This window comes from Panthera leo, chromosome C1 (genome assembly GCF_018350215.1).
Source record: "Panthera leo isolate Ple1 chromosome C1, P.leo_Ple1_pat1.1, whole genome shotgun sequence".
NCBI classification, from domain to species: domain Eukaryota; kingdom Metazoa; phylum Chordata; class Mammalia; order Carnivora; family Felidae; genus Panthera; species Panthera leo.
In genome coordinates, this window is record NC_056686.1 from 46,034,946 (window position 1) to 46,054,123 (window position 19,178).

Here is a 19,178-nt window from a genome sequence, read left to right on the forward strand (position 1 = left end):
ACAGGTACACCTGAAACTGGGTTATCAGTGCCATGTCGGTAATTCAGACATGAAGAGCATTAAATGGTATGGTTTTCCAAAACGATGAACAACTCTTGATGGGGTTCCAACGAAACAAAGTACATCTCTCTTGCTGTTTAGTTACATTTCTGGAAAATTCAGTATTTATGGATACGATACAAAAATGCTTTTGCTTTTTTGTAGAGTTAGGTTTTAGATTCATTTAATTATAAATAGGTTTGTTATCTACAGGAATGTATCGTAAGACATTTGCAAGTTGTATAGCACAGGAACACTTTTGTTGTGTGTGACTGGCCTGTCCTCTGTAGAATGTCTAATGTCCTTGGCTTCTAAAAAATTCCTGCATTACTACCTTCTCCCCCAAAAGTCGTAACCGCATAATGCCTACATAAAGTGCCGAAACACTCAGTACAGGGAAAGAACCAGTGAAGTGGAGAATCCCTGGAGTAAAAGAAAGAAAACAAGCTCAGGCATTATAAAATGTGAACTTGAATTCAGTTCTAGCTACACATAATGGCCTTGGGCAAGCCACTATCCTACCTGTACCTTAGTAGTCTTATCTGTAAAAGGGGGCAATAAAACCTTCTGGAACTTATGGGTGTCAAATGAGACAGGACACACAAAAGCATGCTGTAAACCATACGGTCCTGCTTACAGGCTAGTTTGTAAGTAGTCTTGTGAGAATTCTGTGTACTGTTCCAGTGGCTCCCAGGGTGACAGGGATGCCCCCACAGACTCCCAGGTCACAGCATCTTATTCTACAGCCCCTTTATCTTCTTCCCGGTCTACCTCCCTAGACGACTTTCCCCTCCTCTCCTTCAGGGGCTCCCCCCAAACCCTGGCAAAACATCCACTTCAAACTGAAGGAGGATTAGTCCTGATTTTGATGAGATACAAATAAAGTGGCATCTGGTTTTCACTGAAGAAAAAATTATTAAATCAGCCCTAAATTTTAAGCACAACCACTGCATTTAAAACGCCATTTCCCCTATATTATGAGGGACAATATTCAATCCTGGGTCAACTCCACCTCTCCCCTGCTATGCCCTAGTTATCCTTTGTAGATTTGCTGATTCTTAATCACTAAGTCACTTTATTTTTTGGGCAGTATTACTGAGCCCCTACTATGTGGGAGTCATGCTAACTAGGTAGACCACAGTGATGAACAAAAAGATATTGCTTTGTTCATCTGTGTGTTTATACAAGTGCTCAATACTTACTTTCTACAGGGAAGACTGAACACACGTGTCTTTCTCTTTAAGACCTTTGTGCATTTATAAATACTGTTTGGGTTTTTTTGGTCCTAACTTACTCCTCCGCTACCAAGTCAGTGTGTCCTTTCCTGTGAAAATTCCTAAATATTGTAGGCAAAGCTTGTTCTTAATCTCCCGAGTACCGACTACTGCATTCCCCAATGCGTCTTCGCAATTGTCAGCTCACTTTGTGAGCCTGGCCAAACCAGACTGTGAACACCTCAGGGGCAAGGACCACGTCTCTTTCATCTTTGAATCCCCAGGAAACACAGCATCACGTGCCACAGCATCCACTCGTGCCTAACCACAGGCCGGTCACACTGCCAACATTCCATCCATAAAACTCTTCCAGCGGTAACTGCACTCCCTGGACCTTCCCTCAGGAAAGGTCATCAGAATGAAAATGAATAATGGTGACAATAAAGCAGAGAGAATACTGGATCGGCTCTAATGTATATAAAAGAATGTCATTTATAAAATTTGATATTGCTACAGTCTGAATGTTCGTGTCCCCTCCCCCAAATTCATGTGTTGAAATTCTAACCCTCAATGTGATGGTGTTAGGACGTAGGACCTTTGGGAGGTGATTAGGCCATGGGAGTGGAGTCTTCAAGAATGATATGAGTGTCCTGGTAATAGAGGTTCTAGAAAGCATCCTGACCTCTTCCACCATGTAAGGACATGCAGCGAAAAGGCCCCATCTCTGAGGAAATGGGCTCTCCCCAGACGCTGAATTTGTTGGGGCCGTCATATTGGGCTCCCAGCCTCCAGAACCATGCAAAATAAATGTTTGCTATTTACAAGCCACCTCCTTTATGGTATTTTTGTTCTAGCAGCCCAGACAAAGGCAGGTATGCTATCATTCATGCTATCTTACCAGCATCAAGGATTCTGGACCAGACCACCTGGGTTTGAATATCAGCTCTGCTACTTATTTACTGTGTGGCTGAATTTGGAGCTCAGTTTTCTCAACTGGAAAATGGCGATAATAAGGGCACCTACTTCACAGAATTACCGTAATGTACCTCAAATGGCATACGTAACAGCGCCGAATAACTGTTGTCTAAATCAAATGAACAAGCAAAATTCACACGTGGTTATGGCAACATGATGTTACATCACCTTGAAAAGCTGATGCAGATGACCACCCTCTCTTTTGAGAAACAGATGTATTGTCGGGGTCCTGCAATATTTATGATTTTTTTATGGCATAAAATTATAATAATTCTATGGAATAAAACTATGGAATCTCTATGGAATCAGGAGAGAGAGTCCATGAGTTTCTCTGGGAAGAAAGACCTGAGGTGGGAAGGTTTGTTCGGAGTCTACAGCCAAGTCAGAGACACTCCCCAAATCTGTTTCCTTATCTGTGAAATGAAGGTGACATCGCTCCTGCCTTCATATTCACTGGTCTGATTTGAGAACCTAGTAATGCTGACATGAAACCACTTCTACTCCTGATTTGCTACCGTTTCTACTGTTACCAATAACAATGAGTTTATATATGACATTTCCTGCGTTCTCACGGATCCTCTGACACATCATCAATACCTAGAGATCTGAAAATATGAACAGCTTTTCAATATTGATTTATTCCCTGCAACGTGCTAATAATAAAACAGAACATACTCATACACGGATTGGGATCAAGAACCCTTTGGAATTCAAGACAACGTGTAAATTGCTGCAAAGGGTCTCTTTAATTGGGATCAAAACATTTTTGACAGCTTTTGGATTTTAAAATTCTAGCTATTGTCACGTTCTGCAAATGTTTCTTTTTTTGGTTTGAAAAAAAAATGCCGTCAGCTTGAGCAGGAATACTTTAGATATGATAAACAACGAAAATTTGTCATTCCAAATGACAAAAACCCAGTTTTCCATTTCGTTGATATGTAGGACAAAATACTTCACTTAAACTCTTATCCTGCACAATTCAGTTGGTCCCATGCTGGGCAGCAACAGAGGTTTAGTAAACTGTTCCTGCTCATATCTCCAATGGACTTTGAAAAACCTCCATTTATCTGAAGATAAATTACATCAACAGGGATGACTTTAAGGAAGAAACAGAATTTTTTTTTCCTTTTTTCTTTTTTTTCTGAGAGAAGAGAAAGAGCAAGTGCCAGTGGGGAGAGGAGCAGAGGGAGGGGGGAGGGGAGAGGGGGAGAGAATGAGAATGAGAATCTTAATCAGGCTCCACACTGAACATGGGCTACGGGCCCAAGGGCTTGATCTCAGGACTCTGGGATCATGACCTGAGCTGAATGAAATCAAGAGTCAGAAGCTCAACTGACTGAGCCACCCAAGCGCCCCAAGAAACAGAATTTTGAAACTAGTCTCAGGATTCAACTTAGATGTGACTCTGTTCAATGGTTCATCCTCTGCTTGACAATTTCTCCATCTTATGGTTGTTGCTTGAATATCCCCTAAGTGATGGTGAACTCACCATCTGGACCACCAGTACAGAAGGTGGTCCATCTAACTGACTGGTAGAAAACTCTTCTTTCTCAGAAATCAAAATTGCTTCATTGAAACTTCTATAGATCTTGGTTCTATTTATTGGATCACACAAAACAAGTCAGCTCCTTCTTCTATTACACAGCTCTTTAGAGAGATGAGCACTATTAATATGGGGTGTCCTGATCCCTACTGTCTGTGCTTCAGGCTTTAACATGGTCAGTCCTTTCTACTCGTTTTCCCTAGACTTGTGTGGAGGTTTATTAACAAGTTTGCAGAAGCCAGAGGCTATAGGAGCCTAATGTGAATCAAACAGGACTGGAGTGAAGTAAGCCAGACAGAAAACATTTAGCTCTGCCTTCCCCCTGATTTTCCAATAGGGATCTGACATTTTTCCACAAAGTCAAATGGCTTTGAGCTGAAATAATGATTTCACTGAACATACTCATATAAGGATTGGGATCCAGCTGAAGAATCAAAAATAGCATTACAGAGTTTGGTGATCTCTTTCTTTGGGGCCAGTTTAGCCACCCTTGACTGAGGATTTAGATCTAGGTCAAGAACATAAACTACCTCTCCTCACTAGTTAAAATTTGGTGATTGGGATTTTAATGATCTGGGCACAGCTTATGTGATGGTGGGTGATATGATGGAACAGCAATGCCCTAAAATATGGCCCCTGGATGAGATGAATTATCTGATACTCTGCCTCACTCCTGCCCTTTTGGTTATACCAGCTGTCATGGTAGCAGGCAGACGGGATATTGGGAAAAGACTAGAGATGATGACGTACTATTAGGACATATAAATCTCATGGTCAGGCTTGACTCACATGACTTGTCTCCCTCCAATAAAGATGCTAAGGGATCAATGACATCTTACAAGTTTCTACAAGCCTGTAGCTCTCTGACTCTTGTGTGTCACCTGGGATCCCATGAGGCTACACCTGTGTTGAGAAGTCTTGGCTCAACATATTTTCTAGTCCTCCAATTGTCTTAGCTGCCCTCTGTCCGGCTTACTTCACTCCACACTTGCCTGCACTCCTTGATTTGCCTATGTCCTTTTTCAAGTGTGAAGTTCAAACCTGAGCACAGGTCTCCAAACTATGGCCTACCCAGGAGAAGGAAAAGCTTCCCTGGTTACAGAAGTCATACTCTTATTAAGGCAGGAGAGGCTTTCATTAGGTTCTTAATCTTGCTGCATTCAAGCTCCTTTACTACCTGTGTTTGTGCCCTCATTCTAAACTCCCTTCTCCCAAGGCATCCTCCAGGTAAGCCCACCTTTCTCTTTAATACAGAGGTCAGCTGCCCTGATATTGACTGGGGCCAACAGGAGGCTAAATCCCATCCCACTTCTGCCTCCTATAGGCTGGGTAACTTGGGAAAGTCACTTATTCTGAGAGATAACAGGTATAGAGGCTAAGTGAAAAGACTTGTGCGCCAGACTACCTGAGGTCTAATCTTGTCTCCACCAACACTTACTGTCAATAAATTACTCAACACTTTTCTCTCCTCTATATCTTCAAGTACAAAACAGAGAACAATGGGGACTTCGTGAGGATTAAATGAGTTGTTACTTACCAAGGGCTTACAACAATGCCTGGCACATATTATGTGCTTGGTGAAGTAGCTATTATTATTTTCCCATAACACTGCTGTGAGGGCAAACTGAATAATGTATCTCAAGTGACTCATATGAGCTTAGTATACAGTAGGCAACCCAAAGAGGGGACTTAGTATCACTAGTGATTTTTTATACTAAAGATTTGCCATGATAAGCATTTCTCGGGGTACAGTTCAGTGGCATAAAGTACATTCGCACTGTTGTGCGGCCACCCCAGCCATCCGTCACAAGCACCATTTTCTTCTTCCCAAACTGTAACTCAGTACTTGCCAAACCCTGACTCTTCATCGCGTACTGCCCTCCTTGCAGGCCCTAACAACCACCAATCTCCTTTCTGTCTCTATGAATTTCATTTCTCTAGATATGTCGATATAAGTGGTATCCTTGAGAAAATGCCTACTTTCTGCCTCGATGTTTGGCTTACAATTCAAGACCCCAAGATAAACGCAACATGACCCTGCTATTAATAAGGCTTAATTCCCTTTGTATTATGTCTTCAAATTTCATTCATATACTGGCAGGTGTGAGAACCTGCTTGCTTCTTCCTGCAGGATAGCATTCCATTGGATGCATGCACCACATTCTATGTCCGTTCATCTGCTCATGGACACTGGGGTGGCTTCTTCCTTTTGGCTGCTGTGAATGATGCTGCTATGAACATGGGTGTACAAATATCTGTCCTACTGTGAATTATTCAGAAGTAACTTGTCTTCAAAACCCATTTTTACTGTTGAATTATCCTCCTCCCACCCTATGGCATCCTAATAGGAGTCAGGACGAAGGGGAGGAAAGGATAACGCAAAATGACTCAGGCAAAGTAACGTGGCTAGTCGAGTTTGGTCTATACAAAACTTGAAAATGAACAAGTGAAATGCAAAGGAGGTGATCTATGTAAAGGTGTTTCATAAGCCATAAAGTGCTGAATGAATAAAAGGAAAAAACCACATCACTTAGACTCTTGCCCTCTGGACAAAACAGATCCTAGAACATTTTTGTTTTTCTCTTACCGCCAATGAACAAGGACCACCAACGTCAGGGAAGCCCTGGGGGTGAATGTGGGAGCTGACTGCTGCTGGGGGCTGACGGAAACACACACTGCCTCTTTGGTAGGTTCAACAGACCTATCAGCCCTTACATTTCCTGGTCACACAGTGACAGATTTGTCTAAGACTGAGAACTCGTTCATTCTTTTTGATTACAGCAATTGCAGGGTGGCACAGGTTATACTCGGGAGAGTCTGGATGCTTTGACCAAGTCAAAAGACACTCACGGGTCTCCCTCTAGGATGCATGTCATTAACGTTGCCAACACACACAGAAATTTAACGTAAACTGTCACATTACCCACCACTCTTCAAAGCCCATCAATCTCCCATTAGACTACCAGGACTGTGTGACACTTTTATCGCAATCACACCGTAAGAAACATTGTGCAGTCAGTCACACTGAGGCCAAGTCAGGGAAGAGCCTCCCTTTGATGGACGATCACAGTTGATCAAGTTTGTCAGTCGCTTTATGTGTTTTTATGCTTGTTTGATATTCTTGCCCACCGAGTAGAGGCTTTTAAGGGCACATCTGTCAATGGATTCAATTTTGCAACGCCACGTGATTCTTTTACTTACCCCTGTCTTCTCATCAAAGATTTTGATACCTCCAAAGGAGATGGTTAAAAAGATTTTCTGTTTGTGTTCTCCTTTGGAACGTGCGCCAGCAACAACGCCCTGGTGAAAGGAAGGACATGGTTTTTACTTGAGTGTTTTCATTTGAAGATTCCCTCTGGTCCCAAAGGCATGTCAGATACCATCAACTGATGCCACCAATCATGCACGCTCCTCTCCCTTCGCCCCTTCCATGCTTCCCTGCCCAATGTGCTTGCCCTTTCTTGATGTTTTATGGTAATACTTACCCTAACATGATATCTAACATTGGATAAACACATACCTGAACACTGCTTCACTTCACTACCCATGATTTATAGGATGCTTGCTTTATGCCTGGATATTTGGCTCAGAATTCAAAACCCCAAGATAAACACAATATGATCCTGCCATTAATAATATTTTGCTAGGCTTCATATTGGATATGGTTTTGATCTTTTAATTTATTTTTCTTAATGTTTATTTATTTTTGAGAGAGACAGAACACAAGCTGGGGAGGGGCAGAGAGAGCAGAAGACACAGAATCCATAGCAGGCTTCAGGCTCTGAGCTATCAGCAGAGAGCCCAAAGCGGTGCTTGAACTCACCAACCTCGAGATCATGACCTGAGCTGAAGTCGGACGTTTAACCGACTGAGCCACCCAGGTGCCCCTGGTTTTAATCTTTTAAATAAAGATGAGTCACAGAATATATTCTTAAATATGATTTTATTTTTTTTACTTCTGGGAAAAGTTTTCATAGGAAACAATTTTAGAGATTAGAAAGAAAATACAAGAAAATAAAATCCATTGCCAGACTGCACGTCTCATTTTTGTTTAGAAAAATATGATCATCATAGTTATGTGCTTATGGTTTGCCATTTTAACAACACACATTTTCTTTTTCCTCTACCCTTTTTGGTAGGAAAGAACTGCCAAATGCATTCCATTTATCAATACACCTGTTTTCCCACTTTTCCAAACTTTTGTATGTATATGAGTCAACGAGAAGGTAAATACCACAAAAGGCAGGAGGTTACTCTGCTCACTGCTCTATCCCTGATGCCCAGGATAGTCCCTGGAGGGAAAAGGCACGCCGTAAATTACTGTGAGATGAATGTGCTATCCAGAGTTCTCCCAAAGTGGGTAAGACGCAAGTTAAGAGTGAAGACACTTGCTTTTTAAACTAGCTTCTGTGGTGGCCAGTGACAGGTAAGCAGGGGCTTCATATTAGGGTACAGCTTAGAGGGTAAGTACATTTCAAGGGATTTACACTCAGGGTGGGGGAGTTCCTAGCCCTGCATTAGGTGTTTTGAAGCTTCGAGCCCCTTCATCACTATTAGCTTGCACTGATTGTAAGTTTAAGGCCAACTATCAGCAGTTCTAGTTCTGGGCTTTTAGGAGTAGAAAAGTCTAAATAATAATGATTTCATGTTTCCAGGAGGTAAAAGTCGTTTGTGCTGCAGTCAGAACAGCACGTCCGGAACCTCAGTGAGGGAACCTGTGGCGTTAGTAACAAGGGTGACCACGAGGCACGGCGACCAGGGGTCCCCTTGAGACTGCTCAGTTATCCTCAGTGTGGGCACTGGAAATATTCTGTGCCATCTGAATATCTGGGTTATGCTTCTGGCTTTCTGCAATCTTGGACAAAGTACTTAATTCTCACTTCTACTTCCTCAAGTGTAAACGTTATCCTTGCATGGTTGAGAGAAGTGAAAATTCGTGACAAGTATGTAGCACGGTGCTTGGAATAATGCAGGGAGGTCATGAAAATTTACTTCTTTTTGTAAATGGATGACTGTCCCTCACACTCTGTGGTCCAGTTCCTGTTTGGGGACCTACTAGTAGGAAATTCACCCCCTCCTGAGTCACCTACTTGTTCTCGAGCACCACACACTTGCAGACGTACAGAATGTAAGAGTTGGAGAAAATCTTAATGTTTCCAGCTGACAGATGAGGAAAATGATGGCTGGGAGGCAGGGATGGGCAGTGCTGGGGTGGTATAGGGGGCTGGCAGAGAGCTGGGACTACAACTCAGCTCTCCAGACTAGACTCCTGGTACAGGGAGCACTTGTTCCTCTATGTGGTGTCTTCTTTCTAGCAAGCCACAATCTCTCGCTGTAACCCACCCCAGCGTTGCTCCTTCAGCCCCTCCGGGCTACAGCACATTGACCCAAGATCCCTCCGTCAATGCCTGCCCTTGAAATAGTTAAAGGGAGGGACTCACCCCCAAAGCCAAGTCCTCTGTCTCTATAACTGCCCTGCCTAGTTAGAGGTTTCTAGAGTGCTCATTGTGCAGCTTGCTTTCCTGTGAATTCACTGAGGGATGATTTTAAGGAACATGGGGGATTAGCCAAAGTACATTTTTTAAAAGTTTATTTATTTATTTTGAGACAGAAAGAGAGAGGGAGAGAGAATGAGCAGAGGAGGGGCAGGGAGAGAAGGAGAGAGAGAATCCCAAGCAAGCTCCATGCTGTCAGCACAGAGCCCGATGCAGGGACTGAATGCACAAACCGTGATGAGATCATGACCTGAGCTGATATCAGGACCCAGACACTTAACTGACTGATCCACCCAGGCACCGCCAAAGTATGTTTTTGTAGCCCCAGTGGTAATTCTTATTTCTAATGCCACCGTATCAGAGACACCGTCTCTGAGCTCTGCCCCCTTTGCCAAACTGCATCTAACTCTTTCTCCTTGCTTTGCTCTTCCTCATTGGCCCTTAGTGCCATTGACATATTTTTTCATTTGTACCTTTGCCTGATGGAACAAAAGCTCATTTGTGCATGGAACTCTGTTTTATTCATCCTTTGTGCCTTGTATGGAGAATGGAGCCCGGCATCAAGCAGGCACTCAAAAGGAGAAGTGACCCTCACTCGGGAAGTGGGCGAGCCAAATTTGGAACCTAGGGAAACTTCACTTTGAATGCTGTGTTCTTGCCTGGCTTTGGAATAAACTAACTTACGCTGCCACCCCTCTGCAGCTGAACCTCCAACCTCAGATATCCGGACACACACAAAAGAAAAACAATAAATCGTAAATGGAAGGACTGGAAGGACACCATCAGAGGGGAGGGGAGAGCCCTTCCTTCTTGGTTAACTCCTCTTAGGTGAGAACATCACAGCCCACGGTGGAGAGAGGATAGCACCTTCGATCAAGAGGAATAGCTTCAATGTTTCCGTCTCCAAAATAGTCCTATTTAATAGTCCTTAGCTCTCAGAACTACTGTGACATCCAATAGTAATAATTCCTGGCACACAGTAGTGACTATATCATGCCCCCCGCCCTTTGCTTCCTGGTTCCTCACAGCCATCAAAGAACTCCCTAGTAGAACAGAGCTGTAGATTTAAAAAAAAAAAAAAAAGGATGGAAAGAGCAAACACACATGTTCCGGAAGCATTTATGCTTGGGGCTGCTGGTGGTAGCTTTACATGACAAATGAAGGAGGGAAGGACTATCCATGCAGTGCTGTCTATGGGGAAATAAAGCTACGATTTTATCAAGCATGTTTTTCCTGTGAGACAGGACCCTGAGTCAAGCTCTGAAAAACCGCACTAAGTCCAAGCAAGTTTGCCAGCAGAGAGCATGCCTCGGGGTCTCATCTCCCGACAAGATTATTCACTGATGGTATGCAGAACCAGCAGAGATCAGGGAGACAGCTCAGACTGGGGGGTCAGAAGATGTGGATGCAGGTGCCGTCTGGGGCACTGTGCCTCCCATTAGCCACCGGACTTAATAAGCTGCTGTTGGAAATCTGGAAAATATAGTCAAGCATTTTCTTGGGTACCTACCATATGTGCTACAAGTTCTCTTACACATCATCTCATTTAGCATACACCATAATCCTGGGAAGTAAAAATTACCTCTCTTATTTTACGTATAAGGAAACATAAGGCCAGGGGGGCTCAAGTGATTGCCTTAAACCTCAAGGAACTAGTAAGACAGAAAATTCAAACAGTGATCTGTCAGATTCCAGTGTTGGGGTTCCTTCTGTTAATAATCTTTTTAAAGAGCTTTTTTGGAAAACACAGACACACAAAAAAAGACTATACAACAAAGCACAGATAGGTCAAAAGTGTTCTGCAAGCAACCAGGTGCAGCCACCAGCTCCCAGACTCAATAGTGAAGGGGAACTTCACGTGAAAATAATCACATTTCTTAACTCATGAGGGTGTTAAGATATTGAAAAATAATTTTGCACATAGAGCACTTAGCACGGTGTGCTGCATGTAGGGAGGGCTCAGTAAATAATTATTACTGGCACGACTCTTGCTATTATGAAGCAATAGCATGTGCTAAGGCACCGTGTGACGTGACGACACTGGCATCCCTAAGGGAGTCACCCACAGGTAGCATCTCCATGAAGGAATTCACACACAAAGCGTCAGGCATGCCAGGCAGGATTAACTGCCCTGTCCGGCTCCAGGGTTGCTGTGGGGATAAGATAAGGTGAAGCACAGGAAGGGGCTCTGAGAAACGTCACCCAGCGTGGCGCCTGCACGTAACGGGATGGCTGTGATCTCAACGCATCCTGGAAAGCAGGGAGGAAAATGCAACGGACCTCGGGCACGAATGGCTGAAAACCTGGGATGCTATTTCAGAAAATTCCGTGACTTAAAAAAGCTGGTCTCCAATCTCAGCCTTCCCAGTTATCAGTTATACAAGCCTTGGAAACAATCACCTTAAGTCTCATTTTTCCCAGTGAAGGGGGAGGAGGGTGGCGGGTAGAATTTAAGTATCCTCCTCTGTTCTGCTCTGTGCCCAGAGCCTGGCTCCTATGGACTACATTCCCTGGTCCTCTGGGCTTCCTGAAACTCTGGCTTCCAGCTGGGTTCCACCAATGCAAGACGGGCAGGAGATCAGAGTCTGGATGGAGACAGAGGTCAGGGTATTCCATCCCGCATCCTTTCCTTCCTTGTGCTACATCTCTGGCAGTGACTATACTTTTGCTTGGTGGGGGAGGGGATTTCCCCTTCCATCCTGCTCTCCCTGGGTTTCAGCAGATATATTTCTTCCTAGTATGGAAACAGCTTTGTGCGGTGGCAGGTTTCTGGGAGCTTCACCATCCCTTGTTACCTTACTTAACCTTACCTACCCTTTGTAAGTACCTCTTGCATTAAGTGTCCTCATCTGACCTAGCCAGGGTGGGCTCTGCTTCTTATTAGGACCCCGAGTGACATGTTTAGAGCTCTGTAATTAGCCCTGTAGACAGTGCTTCTGGGAGACTGCATTCCCTTCCGGAGTTTCAACAACCACCGTTTTGCCTGACGTCTCTGAAAGTTGACTACTTTGTAAACCAATGATGTGTGGGTAGTTACTTACTGGTACGGGCTTAAAGTCTCATTGGGGAACCAAGGTAAATTAACTGCAGATACAAAACAGAGTATAATTAAGCACTAAACGATGTCTTATAAAATACGGGGCATCCAGAGATCTAGGTTGAATTCTGGCCTTAACACAGATTAAATGAAGGTTCTGGGGCAAATCCCTTCATATCTATGAACCTCAGATTTCTTATGTGTAAAACAAAGAGACTAATATCTACCTCACAAGATCAAAAGAGAGAATATACGGGGAAATGCTTTTGTTGACTCTAAATTAAAACAGGATGATGGTGGTGTTTTGCTGGAGAACCAGTGATGGCCTACTCAGAGTCGAAATTTGAATTCCCCCTAAAATCTTTATAAGAGAAAACTCCCTAAAGCAAGAAAACGGCACCAGCCTCAAAGAGTCTAGCAAAGGAAAAAAGACTCCCCCATATTGCCTAATGAGAACAAGTGGGTCCTTTTGCAAGGCTAACAGGCATTTTGTACTTCTCTGCCTCTTTTTTCCTGGGCAGTTGGCCAAATGGAGAATCGATCATTTATGTTTCTGTTTCTTAAAGAAAAACCACTGGGAGCTGAAACGTCAGCATTCTTCGTGGCAACTTGCAAACAATGAAACACAATTGTCTAGGAACCAAGAACTCCTCAATAAGTTCAGCGCATCTGACAGGAGCCTGTTATGGCAGGACAAATTCTCAGGGCTTTGGGGACCTCACAGTTATAAGGGGTGACCGATGGGGCACTTCCATGCAGGTAACACACGCACATGCACCAGGTCAGCAGCCATCTCCAGGTCTGGTCCAGCTAGCTTGGCCCAACATTAATCCACACAGAGAACCTTCAGGGAGCACAGGCAGACTCCTGCTCAAAGCCACTTAGACCTCAGTGCTTCCATGAAGGTAGCTGGCCCAGTGAGGCTCTCTGTGACCGATGCCCGGTGAACGGCTATCTACCAGGATGCTGGGAGAAGCAGCATTGGCTCCTCAGCAGACTTACTTGTGGCTCTGGGTAAGAACCAGGTCACTGGAGATTTTCGTCCTGTCCTTTAATTACCATTTGTCAGAAGCAGATCTCCATTTGTCAGTAAGGGGGGTACTTAGCAGAAATGAAGATCCTGGCCTTCATCCCTACCACTGACTAGGGTCTCCCTGGTAAGGAAGGCAGGGCTCTATCGGACATGAGTCTGGAGAGAAGCTGAGGACTCCGGGCTCAGTCGTTTCTGCGCTCTCTCTGTAATCTGCCTGCTGGTAGAGGGGCGGCACTCTAGTGTGACTGCACGTATGAGTCTCAAGGCCTGCTCTAGTGCAGCATGGGGGTTGGTGGGAACAGGAAGGACTACAGTTATCCAAATGCTCCACAAACTAAGTGGAACAGTTCATCTCTTTCAAGGAAGTCCACTGTAGCCACGAATCCACGCCACATTTGCCATTCGAGGCATTTATCACTCATAAGGCTGCAATTTAGAATTCCTCCTGTCAGACTGCCTGTTTTTTTTTTTTAATTATTTATTTATTTATTTATTTAAAGGTGGGGTGGTGGTAGAGAGAGGGGTTGAGAAAGAATCCCAAGCAGGCTCCACACTGACAGCCTGGACCCGGATGTGGAGCTCCATCCCATGAACCCGGAGATCATGACCTGGGCAGCAAACAAGAGTCAGATGCTCAACCCACTGAGTCACCCAGGTGCTCCCTCCTGTCAGACTTCTTCATCTACTTATCGACCAGATTTAAGCTAAGCAAAAGAAGAGAGCTCATTATTGGACTGCCCTAACAATCTCATAATGTTGCTTAATTATGAAGAAAAAAAGAAAGAAAAAAGAAAACAGAAACATTAACCTTTCCCAAGGTGAGCATCTGTGAAATCATGATTTGAGTATCTTTTTCTAGGATACCTTATAATAGATATGTAACTATTAAAATAAAGCTTGCTTATGTAACAGCTAGAGAAGAAACTGGTACATATTTTAGAAAATAAGATTTTTAAAAAGGATGATTCCTACAGCCACACTATAGGGGCACTTAGCATCTGTTATACATCTTAAACTGCAGAGAAAAATTGTATAACATAAATAAAAATAATAGCTCTGATTTGTTAAGCAAATAGGAAAGAAAAGGCAATGGAGAGGGTGTTTTACAGATACTGCCCTAGTTTGTACTTTGAGGCACTTGGCCAATCTTGTATATTATTTTTCTTTTCTTCCTTATTTCTTACACTTAAAAAAAATGTATATATATGTGTGTGTGTGTGTGTGTGTGTGTGTGTGTGTATGTATGTGTGTATATATATATAAAGTTATGTCCTGAGGAACTATTTGAAGATATTTAAAAAATTATAATATAATATTAGATGAGAAAAAAAATGTAAGACTATATAAATAGTAATTCCAATTGTATTACATATTTATAATTCATATAATATACATGAAAATACAAAGACAGATTGTAAGTTACACACTGATTTTCTTTGTGTGGTGGAATTATAGATGTTTTCAATTTTTCTCTTTATACTTGTCTGTATTTTCAAAATATTTTACAATAAACATTTGTGAATTCTACAATCAGGAAAATACTTAAGTTACGTGTACGAGATGCATCAAGTATCTTGCAGACTTCCTGCTAAATCATTTGTTTTTCAAATATTGTAAATCACTTTTTAAAAGAATGAAACATAGACTGTATGAAGACCAGAACATGGGAACAAAAAATGCTTTTTCATATGTTTTAAAGGTCATTTAGTCACATAATTTTCTTATTTTGTGTATTTTTCCCCAATTTCTTTCTTAGATTTCACAATAAAAAAGCCTTCTTTAAAGTATTTATAATCAGAAACCTCTCTATGATATCTCGAAATCTCCAAATCTTATTACATATTACTTTAAAAAATATGTTTCTTTTATGTTTGGCAACATTAATAGAAATTATAAGAATGAGTAAAATTAGCTTTTATCTTAACAGAACATCTTTTACCTATTTATCATACAGTAAAACATTTAAAATGTATTCAAAAATAACAAAGGGTTTAAGATTCATAAAATCTGAGGGACTATAAAATTTGACAATTTAACTTTTATTTTTGCAGGCATTGCACAATGAAGATAAAATTGAATAAAAGGTGATATGCTCAGAAATTACAAAACTGGGCACAGCAAAGAATTGCCAGCAGTCACTCCATAATGATTAAAATCTCTTCCCAATGAATACATGCAGTGATTCATCAGTGAAACAAGTAGTTTACTAATAAACGAATAAGTAAAAAGTTTTACCATAATGATCATAATCACCCCTTCCCTCAGTCCTATTAAACCCGTAATATTGGAAGTAAACTGTTGTTGTGGTACCTTGAGTTTCATCATGGAATCTTGACATAACTTGTCTCCCCGAGCTGCAGAAACCTCATCAATCCCGATCAGTTTGGCCTTGTACCGGACCCCTTCACCTTTAAACCTCTTTATCAAAGTGGCTTCACTGCGATCCTGACCTGAGAACAGAGAAAAGCATGATTCAGGCATGTGAGTATTCAGGTCCCACTGTCTTTAAATATCCATAGGGCCAAGATTCGGTCTCTGGTTTCACTTCTGTTCTGAGAAAGTCAAATCACTGGACCAAGTAGAAAAGAATGGTAGTTCTCCTGGATGCAAAGTCTGGCTCTACCATTTTAAATCCGGAGGCAAATTACTTCTCTCTGAGCCTCTGTTTTCTCAGGCAAGAGGAAAAAAAAAAAAAAAAAAAAAAAAGAGTTACAAATAACTAACCCCAGTGGGGCATTAAGATAATTAAATCAGACAACATGTGTAAAGCACCCAGTACAGAGTTTGATACACACTAGGTATTCAACAAGTAATAATCACCCACTGAGTTCATGTCTGACATTCTTGTTACAATAGTATTAGCACTGAGCCTCTTTGGCATTTCCAGCATTTAATATGACTTTGGCCAGGGTCCAAGACCCTCTTACACCCCATTCCATGGGCTGTTTTATAGTGAGACTCCAGAGTAATTGCTTCGTATCAAGTAATGACCCAGGGACAATTATCAAAAAAATGGTTTTACAATATCTCTTCTGCTAACTCATGTGTGTGTAGAAATTGGCTACTTGGTATGGTGCGCCCATATCCCGCAACAGCCCTTCTCAATAATTACTAACATAATATTTTGCTAAGACGTGTCAACCAGAAGTTCAAATACATCCATATAAAATAAGGACAGTAAAGTTACTGCTAACTGAGTGCTTCACAGGAGATGTTTTATAAACTTTATGCCCACTCTTCATAAAAACTCAACCATATCCATTTTGTAGACAATGAAGATGAAGGTCATAAAATTCAAGGAGCTTGTGCAAGTTTACATGGTCAGAAAAAAAGATGAATACACCGTAATTAAAATTTCTAATATCATCAAACTTTCATATAACTCATCAGAATATGGGGCATTGCACATATGGTTCTTAAAACCTGGAGCACCCTAGTCTCCTGATATTCATCTCCTGGAACATCATTAACTTGAACTTCCAATACCTCCTCCATCAAGCCTTCCATCATTGGTGAGAAACTTTGAGCTGAGCACATTAGAGCTAACTCAGCCTACTTCTCTCTATGTATATGATGTGCAAACTAAGGCCTTTCCATAATGTGGGGCTGAGAATTATTTCAGCTGAAAATAGAGGGGGGAAGAAAACAACAGCAATGATTAACCATTGCATAATGCTTTTCTACTGAAAGAAACACAACTTGCATTTCATTCATCGATTCAATCATCCCTTACTGAGCATCTCCTCCGTGCCAGACGCTATAAGTCACTGCAACAAATGTATGAGACTAAGTCTGTGCCCCTATAAGCTCAAGAGTTTGGTGACTGAAAATAAAAAATGTGTAAATGTGCATTGCGCTGGTTGTGTAAGAAGGTACGGCTTTATTTGGCCATCCTCATTTCAAAGTATGGCTTTCTCACTTGAAAGCCAACTAACCTGTCCGCCGAGCTTCAGTTTCCTCATCTGACGGATGTTGGATAAAATATCCACCGTCAGATTCATTGCAAATAGTAACTTAGAGGAGACAGTATGTGCAAAGCATGGATTCACATGGTGAGTGCTCAGAAAATGGCAGCTGTCACCACTATTACCAGCCCAGTGAATGAAGAAGAGAAGACAGAATGCTGAAGGAAGGAGGGCACAAAGGAATGTCTGCAGAACCAGACCCCTAATTTCCAGCTGGTGCTTCTTCCCCCTGTACCCTTGCTGACTCCTCGTATAGTAAAGCCTTTGAATTATAGTCCACAAAGCAGATATAACATATGCGTAATTAGTCATGATCTGTAATTGACGTAAAAATTAAGGCCCAGGGTTCTGTGAGGGCAGATTGTCAGAGATTAAAGCTAAGAACAAAGAGGACATTTTCCATGATAAACCCTGTGCAGACACCTACCCAAACAACAGGGCCATGTACGACAAGTTACCTCTCCTTGCATTATCATGGGGTGTCGGGTAGGAGTGGCCTATGGCTTACTCTGTTTCTTGGGAAGGTTTTCTTACTCTACCACGAATACCATCTCAGCCTTTTCAACCCATGATATTATTTCAGTCACTAATCAAATCCCTTTTACTATGAGGGACTTCTCCAAGCTTTACTTATAATAACCACTCCAGGTAGTATTTATCATGTTCTGTACAAAGCACGTTGTATACACCAACTTGTTTAACCTTAGAAGTAACCCTAGACGTATGTGCTTTTACCCAGGTTTAGTAAATGAGAATCTAAATGAAACATCTAAGAGGCCAAGTAACTTGTCCAAACTTACTCAGTGGGACCTGAATCCAGATATGTCTGATGCCAAAGCCCAGGCTCATGGTTTGCTTGTGTTCTGTGTTTTTGAAGCCTGTTCTCTTAACCACCATGATTAATTGCTTCTCACTCTACCTTACTTCCCCATCTTTAGGTTATACACAAACTCACCTGGTCCAAATCTGTTGACACCCAATACACTGGCATCATTAAAATTCCACTGGAGAGACAGCTTGAAAATGGAACAGGGGCGCCTGGGTGGCTCAGTCGGTTAAGCGTCCGATTCAGCTCAGGTCACGATCTCACGGTCCGTGAGATCGAGCCCTGCGTCGGGCTCTGAGCTGATGGCTCAGAGCCTGGAGCCTGCTTCCAATTCTGTGTCTCCCTCTCTCTCTGCCCCTCCCCCGTTCATGCTCTGTCTCTCTCTGTCTCAAAAATAAATAAACGTTAAAAAAAAAAAAATGGAACAAATAGCTTCCAGCCTCTACATCATGTCCCGCAAATTGTCCATGAGTCAGATAGAAAGACAGCCTTAAGAAACATTTATCAAAGCACAGAGCTCTACCAAGGAGGGCGCTTCATAAGGAGACAGAGCCAGATCAGGTGAACAAGGGCAGAGATTAATAAGAAAATATTAGGCCATTTAGAGGAAAGTAGGGAGCCCAATTTAGATTAGGACCCAGGGCCAAGCTAATTTGTATGAAGGGCACTTATGCAGTAGATAATCCAGTTTCTCATTAAATGCTCCACCATTAAAAGGGTAATTTTTCATGAGTACATCTTGAGCAAGGTCTCAGTTATATTAGTTAAGAAATAAATAACAGATATCAGAGCCATAAGGCTATTCCATCAGAGGCACATACGATTTGAGAGTGCTAGGGAAAGGGTCAGTCTTCACACATCACAAGTCATCGTGCATCCCCAGACTATTTCGCTGAAAGCACCACTGACCATAGACGTCAGGATGGACAAAAGAAAGGACCTATGTTTAAGCGACATCATCATCGTCACTATCAATTATTGACCATTTACCATACCAGTCGCTGTGCAAGATTTTACATGCAAACTCTCATTTAACCCTCACACCTGCTCT

At 42.3% G+C, this 19,178-nt stretch overlaps 1 protein-coding gene across 9 annotated transcripts in view; it reads right to left on the reverse strand.

Moving 5' to 3' along the window:
- DAB1 (DAB adaptor protein 1) overlaps positions 1–19,178 on the reverse strand; it is a 406,242-nt gene that overhangs the window by 128,359 nt on the left and 258,705 nt on the right. For all 9 annotated transcript variants that reach the window (XM_042951826.1, XM_042951825.1, XM_042951821.1 and 6 more), the window contains exons 3-4: positions 15,647–15,786; positions 6,973–7,071 (exon numbers count right to left, since the gene is read on the reverse strand). In XM_042951826.1, coding sequence (XP_042807760.1) covers positions 6,973–7,071; positions 15,647–15,786 — 239 coding nt within the window. The remainder of the gene's footprint in view (positions 1–6,972; positions 7,072–15,646; positions 15,787–19,178) is intronic.